Source organism: Rutidosis leptorrhynchoides, chromosome 2, assembly GCF_046630445.1.
Source record: "Rutidosis leptorrhynchoides isolate AG116_Rl617_1_P2 chromosome 2, CSIRO_AGI_Rlap_v1, whole genome shotgun sequence".
Lineage (NCBI taxonomy): Eukaryota > Viridiplantae > Streptophyta > Magnoliopsida > Asterales > Asteraceae > Rutidosis > Rutidosis leptorrhynchoides.
Window position 1 is genome coordinate 517,189,698 of NC_092334.1, and position 16,718 is coordinate 517,206,415.

A 16,718-nucleotide genomic window follows, 5' to 3' on the forward strand; every position below is an offset into this window, starting at 1 on the left:
TTCAGCGGCGGAGGACGGTGGCCGGCAGAAATCTTGAGATGGAAGTGGTGGTTGAGCAACTAGAAGAATCACCATGATTATACGAGCTCTTCGTGCTGATAACGTGTTATAATTTAGGAGTTTATGACTATCTTGAGTGCATATTAACTACTTAAATGTGTAACAATATATAAGAACAAAGAGAGAAGAAGTATTGATATTGATATTTCAAGAGAAATGGTACACCTTAAATGGCTACCATACATATTTATAGTATAAAATATTACTATGCAAGAAATATAATAATAATAAAATTAACATCCAATCTAGATATTTTATAACAACACAGAAATTGTCTCAATAATTCTGGAGAGTGAGTAAAATTTTGGAGTAAATGCTTAAAAACCTCTCTCCACGTCATCATCTCCTTCCCCCATTGCCAAATCACTGAATAGCTCCTACTTACACTTTTAACGCCGATTTCAGTTTGAAGTAGTCAAACCTGAAAACAACTGCAACGACAACACAAGGAGATCTGCAGTTCTGCGTGTATTATTAATATACAGATTTAGGTATATTTTACGATTATATACTTTACTGTTCATTTCATATAAGTTTATTAATTACTGTATCATCATTATTCATTATTATTTATTTATATATGGAGTAAATTTTAAAATCAATAATTGATAAATGCTACTATGACAATGTAAAAGTTTGATGATTTTACTGGAAATTAAACTTCGCATTTATCGAGGCTGCACTGTCGCGTTTGAGATTAAGTTAATTTTTCCCTGTAATTATTCTAATTACTTAATTAATTCCTAAAAAGCAGATAAACCTCGTTTTTATCTATGCATAAGTTTTGGATTCAATTTTGTTAGATATTCAGTTACAGGCTCAACTAATTTTCGGTAATTATTATGAACATTTATGCATAATGTTAAGAGTCACATTTAGAGGTGAAAATTGCATTTGAGTTTTTGTTTTGTATTATATGACTGTAAAATTAGGGTTTTTATGTTGTTGTGGTGGTGTTTATAGCAGTTGAGATATGGGAGACTCGAGCTCGGTTGATGTGATACTTGAATTTTTAAAGAGTAATAAATTTTTAAAGGCTGAGGCTGCATTGCGTAGCGAGATTGGTAACCGGAATGATATAAACGGGTTTATGAAAGGTCTTAAGGGCGAGGAGGTTGCAGAAAAATCTGGATTGAGTGATGACGTATCAAACGAGGAGTTTGTTGTGAAGGAAATGGAACTTGAGAATGGAAGAAAAGGATCAGATAGTAAAAGGAAAAATGCCGTTGAAGAGAAAAATGGAACTGGTGACCTGAGTGGAACACTGGATAATGGTAATAATTCGTCTAATAATTCAGATGAAACTTTGCTTGACTTATACTCAAGAAATTTTAGTAACGCAAATGGGTCAGTCGATATTTATCAAAATGATACCAGCGTTAGATCAAATGACGTGAAAGAGTATCGTGTTTCTTCTCAATCGAAGATTCATCCGTCCAAGTCAACCAATAATAGTAGAGTCAATGCGAAAGTTGGAGTAGATAAAATTATCGAGCCTAAGGAATATGATAGTCAATATCAGGTTACTGGAGCAGTATCTAGAGATGGTTTTGTTGATGTGTGTAGAAACGGTGAAAGGAAAGATTGTACTGTTAAAACAGTATTTCCGTTTCTTAAGGGAGATACATCAACCAACTATGGTAATAATTATGCCTTTGATGAAAAAGAAGACGGAAAACAAAATATGGAAAACAGCATTAGATCAGCAAACAAAGATCAAGTGGATGATGAAGATGAAAAAGATTTGTACTTTGCAACAACTCACGAAAATTATGAATCAAAAGCTTTTGGAGGCTTAGGGTTTCCTATAATCTCAGAGAAGCATAAGGAAGAGTTACCCAGGTTGCCACCTGTTAAACTCAAGTCAGAGGACAAACCATCGGGTATAACGTGGGAGGAGAAGTATCAACGTGATGGACCTAGTTCGAAGAACATTATTGCTGACAGTTCGTATCTTATAGGGTCTTTTCTGGATGTTCCTATCGGCCAAGAATTAAGCACTTCAGGTCTAGTAGTATTTACACTTATTCTTTCGTCTTGAAGTTCTTTGTTTGACATTTCATGTAGTTATTGAAACTACAATTAAAATTATACACTTGAACATCAGTAACAAATGGTTACAGTAAGCATGACTACGAAGTATGTAAGAATTATTATATCCTTTTATGAATTATTGTGTATGGGAACTAAAATCAACAGACATTAGTGACTAGTATACATATTCAACTGTGCACTCCTCCCTATAAGTATGAGACGATAGTGACTAGTAGTGCGAGGATTGCACCCTTAGATTTATATGAATATGTTACATTTTGCTTTTCTGTGCATTAGTGAAGCCTTGTCAGTTTTGTGGTGCCTATGCTTGCAAACGAATATCCTATAGATTGAATCACATGAAAAGACAACGTTTGACAAAAATATCACTGTAACAATGGTAGTTGTTTTATGCACTTCATATGATAGTATTACCAGGTTTTGACAAGAATCTGTTAGAAAAAATGAGATAAACATTGCCGATGGTGTCCAGTGACCAATGTTAGGGGTTCTTGAAATACAGGACCAAAAGTTGAATAAATCAAAGCCCTCGGGCTATTTTTTTATAGTTTGTTCAGAGTTCATCAAGGGATCACTCTGGGTGGAGAAATGACTTGTTTTTATCTCTCGGATAGGGGAAGGATTGTCTACATCTCACCTCCCCCATACACCACTCATGTGGTATTGGGTTTTGTTGTTGTTGTTGTTCCGAGTTCATCACCCAAATTCATGCATCATGTTCGAAACATTCTAGTAAAGATGAGAATTGGCTTCCACGTGAATATTTCTAAGAAAAATAGCTTATTATGTATGCTTTACATTTAACTGATGATGGTTAATTGCTGAATTGATTTCATTATGTGCCATTTTCTATGCTCTGCTAGTCTGCTCTTTTTGTAACTATGGATGTTCTTACCATATACTCTTTGAAAATTTAGGTGGAAAAAGGCTTGCAGGAGGCAATTGGTTCTCTGTAAGTCAAGGCATTACCGAGGACACTTCTGATCTGGTATCTGGTTTTGCAACAATCGGTGATGGGTTGAGTGAATCTGTTGATTACCCAAATGATTATTGGGACTCTGATGAGTATGATGATGATGACGACGTTGGCTATATGAGACAACCCATTGAAGACGAGACTTGGTTTCTGGCTCATGAAATTGACTACCCGAGTGATAACGAAAAGAAAACGGGTCATGAAAATAGCCGAAAAGAAAGAGGCCCAGAAAAAAATGAGGATGATGACGATCTGTCATTTGCAGAGGAGGATTCGTACTTATCTGGTGACCAGTATTTTCATTTGAAAAGTGTGGACCCAGTCAGTCATTCAGATAATGTAATTGGTCCGTATGACGGACATCTGATGGATGAAGAGGAGTTGAATTTGATGCGTTCAGAGCCTGTGTGGAAGGGTTTTGTCTCGCAAACAGATGAGCTCATTATGCTAAGTGAAGGCCAATTCTTGAATAAGGCTGGCAGGCCCCATTTGAACAATGTTTGTATCGATGAGGATCAACATGATTCAGTCCGATCCATTGGTGTTGGTATAAACAGTGACGTGGCAGATTTCGGTAGTGAAGTTCGGGAAAGTCTGGTTGGTGGAAGTAGTGAGGGGGACTTGGAATATTATTGTGACAACGATGTTGGTATTTCATCGCGTGATTCTCAGAAGAAATATATCAACCGCGCCATGAAGGACAAAAGGACAAAAAATGCAAATGATAATGGGTTTTCATTTCCACCTCCTAGAGATGGTCAACCGTTGACTGATCCCAAAAACACTTGCAATGCTATTGTAAGTAGTAGCTCATCACCTGTCAAAAGTTCTAGGGACGAAGATGATGCGGATGCAGTAGGTTCAGCAAATTCCAGCCCCTCGACACTAACAAATTATCGGTTTGCTGAAACGGGCCATCAAGAAGACCGGAAAGTTGGTGGTTTAAGAGAAGAACCAGGGGCGTCACTGGAGGATGAAGAGGCTGCTGCTGTCCAGGAGCAGGTAAACCAGATAAAGGCTCAGGAGGAGGAATATGAAACCTTCAATCTTAAGATTGTACACAGAAAAAACAGGTACAATTTTCATCGAGTCTCACTTGAGTGTCTTGGTGCTCTCTATATTTTGTTAAAAATGTGACAAGATGTTATAAATTCGTATAATAGGATTGAAGTTTTCTTAGGGTTATAAAAGGTTCTTAATGTAATGCTATTAGTCACATACATTATCGACAAGGTGGACCACATTGCGTTGCTTGTCTAGGGCATAAATTCTTTTTTATCGTGTCACAAACATACAAACAGAAATGCACCATATGATAAAATGGGATAGAGAGCTAAAAATGTGGTTGACCAATAATTCTATTAATTTATATTCTGCTGTAATTGATTTTTGTGCTAAACTTGAAAAGGTGGAAAGCTGTTATATCTACAAGTCAATGTTTATGTCGTTCGCAATGGTTTCATTAATTTTCTTAATATGTTTTGTTTTAGAACTGGATTCGAGGAGGATAAGAATTTCAACGTTGTTTTGAATTCTGTCATAGCTGGTCGTTATCATGTTACCGAATATCTTGGATCCGCTGCATTCAGCAAAGCTATTCAAGCACATGACCTTCACAGTGGCATGGATGTGTGTGTAAAAATCATAAAAAACAACAAAGACTTTTTTGATCAGAGTCTCGATGAGATAAAGCTTCTAAAATATATTAACAAGCATGATCCTGGTGACAAGTATCACCTTCTCAGACTTTATGATTACTTTTACTACAGGGTAAGTAATTTTAAGTAATTTTCAGTTATAATTGGCTAACCTATCTAGTTAGCTATGTTTGTACTCAATAAGCATTTATTTTCTATTAGCTATCAAGGTTTTGAAAAAGTTGCAAGACGAGTCAGTCGGGACCTTGAATAGTCGAGTCAGTCGAGACGGGTCGAGATGGGCATTGACTAACGTTGACTTTTAACACAGATATATTTTAAACATATACATTTCGAACCTAAATATAGTAAACAAGAATATCAGAGAGATGTGGAAAAAGTTTTTACTAAAGATTCAAGTGTTTAACATGTACAGATATACATCGTCAATAAACAAAACTAATGTTTTACCGCCCAAAATACAGTAAAGATTAAAAAAACTTACTTTGACCAACTCGACTCCGTCTCTACCGACTTTGACCGTTGGCTTTGCTGAAACGGGTCGAGAAGTCTTCTAGCTGTTGCGGTGGCCGTCACGGCCGACTTTTGCAACACTTATTTAAGTTATGTTAAAAAGAACTGCTTGTGATTTAATTCATTTTCAGGGTATGTCATTTTTCTGTAAATGCAATTTTTGCTCTATAGTTAACACATACTTGATATGCCTTTGTATGTTAACTTGTATATAGTATTGACCTTGCTTATTACTTCCAGGAGCATTTGTTAATTGTTTGTGAACTTCTCAAGGCAAATTTATATGAATTTCATAAGTTCAATAGAGAATCTGGAGGAGAGGTTTATTTTACCATGCCAAGATTGCAGGTTTGTTGTGCCTATTAATTAAAGGTGACAATATGGGCGGGTTGGAAAATAGCTTTTATCTGTAGATACTTAAAAAAGGGTACAAAAGGAATATATTATTACAATATTTATCTACTGAGTAATTCTTTGCATAAAATGATTTGGAAGGTTTTATGCATCTTAAAATAACCACACCTCGAGTCCATTATCAACTTTTGTCTCTCTAATCTCATTTCCGTTTAAGCCAATTTTTAGAGTAACGATTTGGCCTTTTTGACCCACTAGTCGTAAATTACAACCAAGATTGACCCTAAATTTATGGGTCGATTGCCTCTGTTGTTAATCTACCTTTTGGATAAAAAAGAAACTGTTAGAACGTTTATATCGTTTTCTATTCATCTTTGCAGTCAATAACCATCCAGTGCTTAGAGGCACTTCAGTTTTTGCATGGTCTTGGGTTGATACATTGTGATCTGAAGCCCGAGAACATTTTGGTTAAGAGCTACAGTAGATGTGAAGTGAAGGTCATTGATCTTGGAAGTAGTTGTTTTGAATCAGATCATCTTTGCTCATATGTTCAGTCTAGGTCATATCGTGCACCGGAGGTTATTTTGGGACTTCCTTATGATAAAAAGATCGATATCTGGTCCCTTGGCTGCATCTTGGCTGAACTTTGTACGGGAAATGTGAGTATTTCTATCACCTGAATATATGATGTAAAAGTAGCCAATCTGCATAGCGGGTATAATTATTATGTTGAATTTCTCTAGTTTTGTTGTCTTATTGGTTTTGGTTAATCTGATAAGATGGCAGGCTTAGTAGGTTAGGTATCATAATGGGTTAAGGTTGAAACAGGTCATTTTTGGTGTGGGTCAAAGTTAAGTGGGCCGGCTTGATCTATAAACACTTTTATTTCCCATGTAGCTAATGTTTGTATGAAGTATTGTTATACAGTATTAACTATGGTTACAAAAACAACATTACTAAAACAATGATCTGAAACTTAGATAATAGAATTTAGAAGGTTTGAAGCATTAACAATAGACTGTAGAGGTATTTTAACGCATTTCGCCCACTTAACCCATTCTCCTTTTGACTTGAATCTTTATCTAACCCGTTAAAGTAAAAACCAACCCAAATTGACACACTTGTAAGTAACTGGACATTGTTGTTATTGTTGTTGTTGTTGTAAGTAATTGGGTGGATTCTCACCTCCAGTTTTGGTGATTAGAACTGAAACCTGAACTTATACCAGAAACTATGTTAGAAATATCTTTAAGGATTTAAATATGTTTTGTCTCGTAACTTGCATCTGCAATGACTACCACAAAACGTATAATGAAGTTTCTGGTGTTGTAGGTTCTCTTCCAGAACGATTCGCCTGCTACTTTACTTGCTCGAGTGATTGGAATTATTAGTCCCATTGGCCAAGACATGCTTGCCAAAGGACGAGATACGTCCAAGTATTTCTCCAAAAACCACATGCTTTATGAGCGTAACCAGGTATGCCATAATTGATTTCTCTACTTGCTCCATTTTTACATTATTTTAGTACGAGATACTTACTAAAACAAAGTATTGTTCTAAAGATGGGAGGGTTGGATAACTGGTTTGAGTTGGAATAGGTCATTGTTTCAGTACAGATACAATCGAGCCAAATCGACTTGACCCAGACCCATGCTCATAGTAGTTAATGCGTAAAGTGTTAACTATGATGAAAAAACAGTAATATATTATATTATTATTACCCTACATACTAAATGTCATGGGGTTTTTGGTCGTTTCAGTTATAACGCTTGGTCGTTTCAGTTATAACGCAATGTCGTTTTGAATTTGAGTTCACACTACAAAGAGCCCCCCAACTTTCGCACAATTTACACATCGCCCCCTCAACTTTACACTTTTTCAGGGGTAAAAAATGTAAATATATAATTTTATTAAAATAAAAAAAACTTATTCCACCCAAATTTATAACGGGCCCCATCTTCTTACTCGGTGCGAGTTAAATTTTTCCAAGGCCACCGTTCAACTCGAAAAAATCTCACGAACCCAACGGGACTAACTAACCCAACGGGACTAACTATATGCGAAACAGACATCGTTAAAAAGTTTGGGTGGAATATATTATATTATCACCCCTATATACTAAATGTCATGGGGTTTTTGGTCGTTTCAGTTATAACGCAATGTCGTTTTGAATTTGAGTTCACACTACAAAGAGCCCCCCAACTTTCGCACAATTTACACATCGCCCCCTCAACTCTACACTTTTTCAGGGGTAAAAAATGTAAATATATAATTTTATTAAAATAAAAAAAACTTATTCCACCCAAATTTATAACGGGTCCCATCTTCTTACTCGGTGCGAGTTAAATTTTTCCAAGGCCACCGTTCAACTCGAAAAAATCTCACGAACCCAACGGGACTAACTATATGCGAAACAGACATCGTTAAAAAAACACTAAATAACGGGCCCTATATTCACGCTCAGTGCGAGTTAAATTTTTCCGAGACCACCTTTCAACTCGAATTAATTTTACGAACACAACGTAACTAACTATACGCGAAACGGATATCGTTAAAAAAATTAAATATTTCGGGCTAAATTACATACATATACATACACGTCCAACAAACAACCCAACCTATTAGATATATTAGGTACCAAACAAGGTATATTCAAATTCGACGGCGCGCCGAATACAACCGCAGCAACGCGCGGTCAAATTTTTTCTAGTTATAATTATTAATTGTAGTATTCATCAGTAATTGATCATGCTTTCTTTTTCTTCAGGATACAAACAGATTAGAGTACTTGATTCCGAAAAAGACGTCCTTAAGGCATCGGTTACCGATGGGTGACCAAGGGTTCATAGACTTCGTTTCTCATCTGCTTGAAATAGATCCGAAAAAGCGCCCTTCAGCTGCAGAAGCTTTGAAACACCCGTGGTTATCATACCCCTACGAACCGATCTCATCTTGAAAAAATCAAAGTCTCGGATAGTTGAAAACATTATGGTCGGGTTTTTGGGTGCTTAAGAAGTGTGGTACGAGTTTGACCAAAATTGCTAACCAAATTTCTAACAGGTTTTTGTGGTCTTCTTCAATGGTGCTCTCTGATTGCCAAGATGTATCTATATGCTGTTAGGCAGTACTCTGTAACTTTAGCGGTTTTTTCACTTGTCGTTGGATGGAAAACTTCAAGGTTGATGTACATATCATCATGCTACTAAACTATGTGCTTAGGGGGTTATTTTGGTATTCTGTAACGAAGTAGTGTTTTAACCGGCTGGTTTTGATAAGCACTATAAGATGTTAATTTCATTTACATTTATGCATTTTTATATTTTCATGAAACGTGTCGATTACTTTAACAGATTCGAACCGAACCAAATCAAACCTAAACAACTGATCGAACCATTTTAGTCTGGCTCCATGCTATGCCCAGCCCAATTGGGGCAAGTATTAGATTGGAACAGTTTATTAAGTCGTAGTACAATATCAAATTATCAACAACGGTCAAAAATAACAACATTAAGAAATACGTTAGGAAAAAATCTCAAAATAAACTATTCATTACCATTACCATTAAAAAAAATAAAAAATACTCCGTACTATTTAATAATATAAAAAATACTTTAAATGATACTCTAATTACTTTTGTCCAAATGAAAGGGGCCTGAAAATATAAACATATGCTGTGTATTCTTTCGTGATACACAACTTCAGCTCACACAACTTCACCGGCGGTGGAACTAATTCACTCTGCGCCAACTTCTCTCTACTCAAAGGTAACCCTAATTCGATTCCGGCGTTTGTTTTACGCGGCTACACAACGTACCGACGGATTTTGTCATCTAGCACCGATTATAATTTGATTCCGCAAGTTTAATTGTCTCGATCTATTTGCTTATGATATTCGTTTTGTGAATCACACAATTAGACACCTGCGCTTACTCGCCATTTTAGGCACTATTACGTTGCATTGCTTGACCTATGTACATGATTATGATGATCTACCTTTATTTTGCTTTGAATTTGTGATCTGTAATTATTAAATTGTAATTTGTATGTAACTATTAGTTTTCAGAAGATGATGTATTTCAATAAAATAAACGTAAAACGATGAATTACAAAAACAGTAGACAATAAGAAGAAATGTAACTTTACTTATTTGGTTTGATACTGTACTATGCAAAATAGTTAGAGAATTTAGCATTATATTTTTTACTCTGCTTTGAAAGCTAATAATTAATGACTTGTTAGCTTTATTATTTAGTTTTGTATGTAGGTATTTTTGTTTCGAAATTTATGAGTTGCACATGTGTTCTATAATTGGCAGGTTGCTAAAGCTAGATTGTAGTATACGCAATGGGATATATAGGTGCTCATGGTGTTAGTGCTCTGCATAGATACAAGTACAGTGGAGTGGATCACTCTTTTCTTGCAAAATATGTCCTGCAACCGTTTTGGAGTCGATTCGTTACTGTCTTCCCTCTTTGGATGCCGTAAGCACTGTTCAGTTTACCATATTTATAGTAACTAATGATTCTATTTGTTTGAAATAAACGCATACAATGTGTGCGTGCATATTAAATCATATACATTGTACGTATGAAGTAATATTATTCATGTTGCAGTTATAGCTCTTATGAAACTTTTATGAATGGTTACATGCGTAGACACATTTAGGCGTTATGTGGGCTGCTTTCAGTTTGTAATGAATGAAAATGGTTATAATGAGTACCCTGTGCAGTTTGATTTAGTCTAAATGATTTGAGTTATTGACTGCTGTAACTTGTGACCCTCCCCCTCTCATGTTTCTGTATTATGTAATAAACGTCCTATCTATATTTGACTAATGCTCTGTCTTCTTGTTGCATGTCGTGGATGCTTTAGACCCAATATGGTAAAATGCCTCAACTAACTTCTCTTGCATGGCTACATAATCTAAAGCTTGTTTTAAATCTTGTTTTCTTTCACTTATTTCTCTTTTCAGATTACACTAATGGGATTCATGTTCTTGACCATCTCTGCGTCACTTGGCTATGTGAGTGCAGGGCTATGAAACTTCTTTGTGCAACATTAGTTTCGTTTGCTGTTTCTGTTACTAGCTTATATTGATGTTTGAACATGCTTTTAGATATATTCACCTCAATTGGATTCTCCACCACCAAGATGGGTTCATTTTGCACATGGATTACTCCTCTTTTTGTACCAGGTTTTTGTTACCATTATTTGTTGTTATTTTTTGCGTTTGTGTTAATAACTGAGGAAACTATTTATAATGAACTTGATACAAATTTCATAAATCAGTTGTCCTAGGGGTCTTTTTTGATTGATTTTCTTGCAAATTTTGTATATTCATGCTAGACATTTGATGCTGTTGATGGAAAACAAGCTAGAAGGACAAACTCTTCTAGTCCATTGGGAGAACTGTTTGACCATGGTGATTAATATTTTTGTTACTCTATCTTCTCTATAAAAAATTAAAATATGTGATATATTGTTTCTTTCTAATTTATGCAGGTTGTGATGCACTTGCGTGTGCGGTATGTTATCTTTATTAAATATATATTCTATATTATATCTTTTACACTCTTTTTTGGCTGCTTTTTAATTGTCCAATTATACTTTGTCTATATGTATGGATTAGTTGGAGGCATTGGCCTTTGGAAGCACTACTATGTGTGGAAGATACACATTTTGGTTTTGGGTGATTTCAGCTGTTCCTTTCTATGGAGCAACATGGGAGCAGTAAGCACAAAAATGTAAATTCTAAATGATATCTTCGATGCTATCATTTTGGAAGTATTTTTGAAGTTAGTTTCATGTGGCAGTTACTTTACCAACACATTAATCCTTCCGGCCATAAATGGACCTACAGAGGGTCTAATGCTGATCTACGTGGCACACTTTTTTACTGCTATAGTTGGTATGTAACTTCTAGGTTTCTAGAATCTTGTATTCAGTACATCTGTAACTAGTTTTTTTGTATGTCCGTTTAAATGCTCTTTAGGTGCTGAGTGGTGGGCACAAGATGTTGGAAAGTCTATCCCTCTGTTTGGTTGGGTTCCATTTATAGATGGTACAATATTTGCCCATCTATTTGTCTCTTTCTCTCTTTCACACACAGACACACACTTATATAGTGAACTACTTTAATTGTTTTGCTTCTCAGTATGATCTTTTGTGTAATTGAATTCAGGAATTCCTACCTATGGGGCTGTTTTGTTTGCTATGATAGTTTTTGCTGTTATACCAACAGTCACTTTTAAGTAAGTGATCCTTATAATTCTAAAAAGTCAATTTACCCCTTCTTTACTTTATTTTGCTTAAACGTACAGTCATAAAGTTCCCGTTCTATATATGGAATGTCAAAAATCCTAGCAAAAAGAAGTAAAATAGGAAAATATTATGTTAAGAATAATGATTTAAAGAAATGCCCCCTTATGATTACTTGGAACAGTTGATTACAACTTTTTATGTTGTACATCAATGATGCTTCTTTACAGAAAAACCATCAGATATTCTATACAATCCGATCAAGATCGGGAAAACATGTTTATACATTCTAGAGTTGGCACTGGTGAAATTCAGATATATTCGATTTAGACTCAACTTCTATATTTCTTGTTTTCAGTGTGCAAAATGTTTATAAGATTGTACGATTAAGACACGGAAGCATGCTTAAGGCCTTGGCTATGGTAATCACATCATATGATTAATGTAATCTTTAATATAAGACTACTGAATTTTCTGTGTTTTGTCAATTCAGCTTGTCCCATTTGGTGTGCTGTTGGCAGTAGTTTTGTTGTGGTACGTACTGCTTCCTGGATATGTTTTTTCCTTATTTTGAATATTTATTTTATCTTACTACTTATATACAGTTGCAACTCTTTCCATTATGATTATTACCGAAAAGCACCTTTTTATTCTATTTGGAATAACTCCTTTGCCAAATCTTACCACTATCAATCAGTAGGCCTTTTTAACTTTGTCTTATTGAAAGATTACTTGCGTATCTGATTTATTTCGTCAAACACTGAACTATGTTCCAAGTCAAGATTTGCATTTTTCTTGGATGCAAGCAAGTTTTAAAAAATTGCTAAATCGCGGATTAAACCGGCTGGAACCTTTTAGGGATTAATTGGCCAAATCGGGGAATAATCGGGATTAAACCGCGAAAGTGTGGATTTAATTGGATTGGACTTTTTATACATTTAATTACTCGTATTAAATTTCAAAATTATGTTTAAATATAGAAGAAAAAGCATATACATAAACATAATTTTTATGAAAATTGTCTAGAAACATAATCATAGTCGATCAGTTGTTCAAATACTCCCAAAATTCATATCAAAATGTTGATCAACTTTGACTTTACCAATTTTGACCGACTTAAGACTTTGACCGACTAAATTCAATTTTGACCGTTGACTAGCGTTGACCGATTAAACTAACAGATTTTGGAAAATCTAATTGGCGTGCTTTATAAAAAGGATTAATAATGGGGGATTAATTTGGATATTTTACAACAATGGATGATAGGATTCTTTTTATATCTGATTAAGGTAATTTACTAATTTTAACAAATAGTAATAATAAATAAATTAGTATCGTGATTTTGTGTATGTAGGGATTATATGTCACCCTATGATTTGATCGGGAAATACCCACATATGGTTGTTATGGGAATTGGACAAGCTTTTGGATTCCTTGTGGTAAGATTACTGTTTCATTGTACACTTTTACCATTTTCCCATTTTATAATTAATTTTGAAAATAATATATACTGCCTATAAACCAGCTTTCCTTCCTTAGTGATATACCACCAACTAAACAAAAACAATACTTTCAGCTTTCTCATTTGTAATTTGAGTACATAAGGTCAATAATTTTCATGCAGAAGTATAAATATATACCGTATAGAAACAATTAAGTCAATAAGATCATGTCTGATTAACACTTTCCATCTATTATTCCCGTATAAACTATTAACTCTTTCATCTGTTTGTAGGGAAGAATGATATTAGCTCATTTGTGCGATGAACCTAAAGGTTTAAAAACTAGTATGTCCATGGTAAGTTCAGTTTAGTATCCTTATCTTCAAAAATCATTTGACCAAATCTTTTTATGTACCGCCTTTTATTTTCGTTATGAAAGGGCATTTGGCCAATTTCTAAATAGGGAAATAGTTCTGTGTACTGATAATTCCCATATTATTGCCCTTGGTTATATTTCAGTCCCTGTTCTATCTCCCGCTCGCAATTGCAAACGGACTCACTGCCTGGTTAAATGACGGGTATGTGGTCATCCGACTTCAAACACACTTTTTCATCATTATGATAGAAGACTGAAAATGTGAAGTTATTTCTCTTATCTTTTGGATGAAGCTAATGGTTAATGATATCCATATTTGTGGCAGAATTCCCCTGGTTGATGAGAAATGGGTTCTTCTTGGTTTTTGTCTATACACAGGTATATCATTTGAGCCTTATAGGTGGCAACATGGGTTGGGTATGGCCCAGGGTCAAAACGTATTTCAGTTGACTGAAACGGTTTTTGTTTACTTCTACTAACTAAAGTCTGACCCATTTGACACGTTTTAATAGAAACAACCCAATTGATCTATTTTTAAGTAAATTGCGGTCTCATATCAACATCATTTTGATTTTTCTCTTAAAAATAATAACGATCCACAGACTAACAACTAACGTGACCCTCAAATGCGAATCTGACTTTGTGGGAGTCAACACTCTGACTTGCACCTCGACCTTGATTTGCACTCGTAAGATTCCATCATTTTGTTATCATAAAAGTGCATTAAAACGCTTGACTGATATACAACTATTTCGCAGGTGCACTGTATCTACACTTTGCAACGTCGGTCATTCACGAAATAACAACTGCTCTTGGAATCTACTGTTTCAGGTAAAGCAATATATTGCTGATATCATAAATGAAACCGAATATACGATTCAGATATTGTTGCTTAGAATTTCATTGCCGGTTACCCAAATGATGCTTGAAGACGTGCATTTTGTGTGAGGACTACCCATAAGTGCATGTCTTGAAAACGCAAAAGAGATGGGTGCTTCAACAGATTTATTTGTGAATGGTTTATTTGGGCTATATTCAATCTTTAACAATATAAATGGTCAAAATTTAAAAAAATTCTCTAATCAAAGGAAATGGGTCAAATGGTTGAAAATCTTGTGAAGTGTATTTTTGATAATAAAATCTTGTCATTTTATTCGAATAATAGGTGGTTTTATTATTGGAATCATATCAATTTTCGAATCATGTCTGATATGCAAATTGCCTATAAATTCTATATTTATTTGGATCTTGGAAAATACGGGTTGTTGACACAACCCAACCTCGTTTTGACCCACATCAAAGTTGCTCGTTAACGATCTTCCCGTTTTCCCAACATCACCGATTAGGTGCTACACATTTTTTGTGTAGTTTGAAGGCGTTCTGTTAATTATTTGGTTCTTGGTCTTGTGTTATAATAAATTTTATTAAATTAAATTTGAATATCAGGATAACAAGAAAAGAAGCTTGAGGCATGTGTATGTTCTATCTTAAGGTATGCTTCTATACATTGCATTTGTACTTTGGAGGTCCATGTCTACAGCCCTTAATCACATGACTTTAATTTAAATTTTTAGGGTCACGGGATCTTGTACTCCGTAGTTCACGCTACCATTGAATCCAAGCTTTTTTCGGTTGAAAACCGATCAAGATCATCAAACTATTTTCAGCCTCTCCTGACTCATATTATGTATCCGTATTGTGTGTTTTGGTGCAACTGTTGCTACTCGGCCAGAGCTTATATTCTTTTGTAGGAACATGTTAAAGTTACTTTGTGTAGTTTGTTTCATTTGCATTCCTTTTTTGTTACTTATTTTATGGTTGGAGTGGCAACCTTGGTCTACTTAAATGTAGTGTAAGATCAGAATTAGTACTTAGTAGTAATGAAAAGTTTTACATCTATTTCAGACTTTTTTATGATCCATGCATTTCATATTCAGCATTAACTTAACAAGTTTTCTTTCTCAATGATAGACTGACACGTCATGATTAATCTGGACCCCTTTAAGCAATAATTGAACTTAAGTCTTTGATTAATTAGTATTAGTATGACTCGAGTTATATGGAAATTCAATATTTAACGAGCTAAACACCCTCTTTGTCACTGAAGGAACCACTAATACTATGATAGGATTATTGTTCCTTTTCTTTTAAATCAGTAGTGGTACCGCATACCAAACAAATTACCAAAAGACTACTTTCTACCAACCATAAGTTGTTGGATATACGTAAATAAATTTAACTTTATTAATGAACTCATAAAACATTATTAGTGACTATAATGAGAAGCAATATCTTAAGGTTACTAGGAGTATAAATGAGCTGAAGTATTCGAGTTTAACTCATTAAAGGCTTAAACCAAACTGAGCTTAACCAACCTTGAGCTTGAAAGTTTATGGAGATTGTTTAGTAAACAAGTTTAAGCTTCCTGAGTTCGAACAAGTTCGTAAGCTTAGACGAACTTCATATTTATATTTTTTTAACGATTAATTCATTAAAAAGAAACTCTTTAGCAAAGAGCTAGAAGAAAGAAATCCGACGACTTTAATCAATCAAGAATTTCTATCAAATATATCTATGAACTCTATATGATTTGATCAACCAAAATTCTCAAACAAAATTTCATAACCTCTTATATTACACAATTAAAAACCTTTATTCCAACTCTCAAAATGAGCCTTTCATTTATTGCCGCTACAAAAAGAACTATTATATATAAACGATTTGAACTCAAATGAGCTTAGAATATTATAACATCAAACGAGTCTCCAAAATTTACTCGTTTTAAACTTCAAAATTTAAATTAATTATTTTAAACTTCAAAATTTAAATATTATTATTATTATTATCATTATTTATGAAAATCATACAAAATAAACATCAACTCTATAAAGAATATTTTAGTACAAGCGGGTGCAACATGACGTGGCACGGGTCCCATTTACCCTTAAAAATTGGCCCCACAAAAGGTTCGAACTTCTATTCATAAATCACTTTCCTCACGTCACTCATCACTCCGTTTCCGTTCA

At 34.6% G+C, this 16,718-nt stretch overlaps 2 protein-coding genes across 5 annotated transcripts; both read left to right on the plus strand.

Moving 5' to 3' along the window:
• The first annotated feature begins 373 nt into the window (after positions 1-373).
• LOC139892848 (uncharacterized) lies at positions 374-8,887 on the plus strand. Of its 2 annotated transcripts, none has more exons than XM_071875977.1 (8): positions 374-551; positions 1,024-2,066; positions 3,033-4,164; positions 4,582-4,861; positions 5,503-5,610; positions 5,997-6,275; positions 6,949-7,092; positions 8,384-8,887. In XM_071875977.1, the coding sequence occupies exons 2-8, from the start codon at positions 1,034-1,036 to the stop codon at positions 8,570-8,572; spliced, it is 3,165 nt and encodes a 1,054-aa protein (XP_071732078.1). In that variant the 5' UTR covers positions 374-551; positions 1,024-1,033; the 3' UTR covers positions 8,573-8,887. The 2 variants fall into 2 exon arrangements, with proteins under 2 accessions (XP_071732078.1, XP_071732077.1); XM_071875976.1 differs by having other exon boundaries at positions 1,027-2,066.
• Positions 8,888-9,246: 359 nt separating this feature from the next.
• On the plus strand, positions 9,247-15,571 carry LOC139892849 (choline/ethanolaminephosphotransferase 1-like). 3 transcript variants are annotated; one of them, XM_071875980.1, is made up of 20 exons: positions 9,247-9,380; positions 9,932-10,097; positions 10,489-10,498; positions 10,589-10,639; positions 10,733-10,810; positions 10,963-11,038; positions 11,119-11,141; positions 11,246-11,346; positions 11,430-11,524; positions 11,609-11,677; positions 11,798-11,867; positions 12,233-12,296; positions 12,368-12,408; positions 13,229-13,313; positions 13,610-13,672; positions 13,836-13,894; positions 14,018-14,070; positions 14,451-14,523; positions 15,139-15,184; positions 15,267-15,571. In XM_071875980.1, exons 2-19 carry the CDS (start codon positions 9,961-9,963, stop codon positions 15,158-15,160), a joined length of 1,170 nt encoding a protein of 389 aa, XP_071732081.1. In that variant the 5' UTR covers positions 9,247-9,380; positions 9,932-9,960; the 3' UTR covers positions 15,161-15,184; positions 15,267-15,571. The 3 variants fall into 3 exon arrangements, with proteins under 3 accessions (XP_071732081.1, XP_071732080.1, XP_071732079.1); XM_071875979.1 differs by lacking the exons at positions 9,247-9,380; positions 10,489-10,498 and having other exon boundaries at positions 10,078-10,097; XM_071875978.1 differs by lacking the exons at positions 9,247-9,380; positions 9,932-10,097 and having other exon boundaries at positions 10,197-10,498.
• The last annotated feature ends 1,147 nt before the right edge of the window (positions 15,572-16,718 follow it).

Excerpts from the sequence above, each read along its gene's own strand:
- LOC139892849 (XM_071875980.1), top strand. The coding sequence starts at position 9,961 with ATGGGATATATAGGTGCTCATGGTGTTAGTGCTCTGCATAGATACAAG. Across the intron at positions 11,039-11,118 it reads GGGAGAACTGTTTGACCATG|GTTGTGATGCACTTGCGTGT; the intron begins GTGATTAATATT and ends TAATTTATGCAG. Across the intron at positions 11,347-11,429 it reads TATGGAGCAACATGGGAGCA|TTACTTTACCAACACATTAA; the intron begins GTAAGCACAAAA and ends TTCATGTGGCAG.
- LOC139892848 (XM_071875977.1), top strand. The coding sequence starts at position 1,034 with ATGGGAGACTCGAGCTCGGTTGATGTGATACTTGAATTTTTAAAGAGT. Across the intron at positions 4,862-5,502 it reads ATGATTACTTTTACTACAGG|GAGCATTTGTTAATTGTTTG; the intron begins GTAAGTAATTTT and ends TATTACTTCCAG. Across the intron at positions 6,276-6,948 it reads CTGAACTTTGTACGGGAAAT|GTTCTCTTCCAGAACGATTC; the intron begins GTGAGTATTTCT and ends CTGGTGTTGTAG.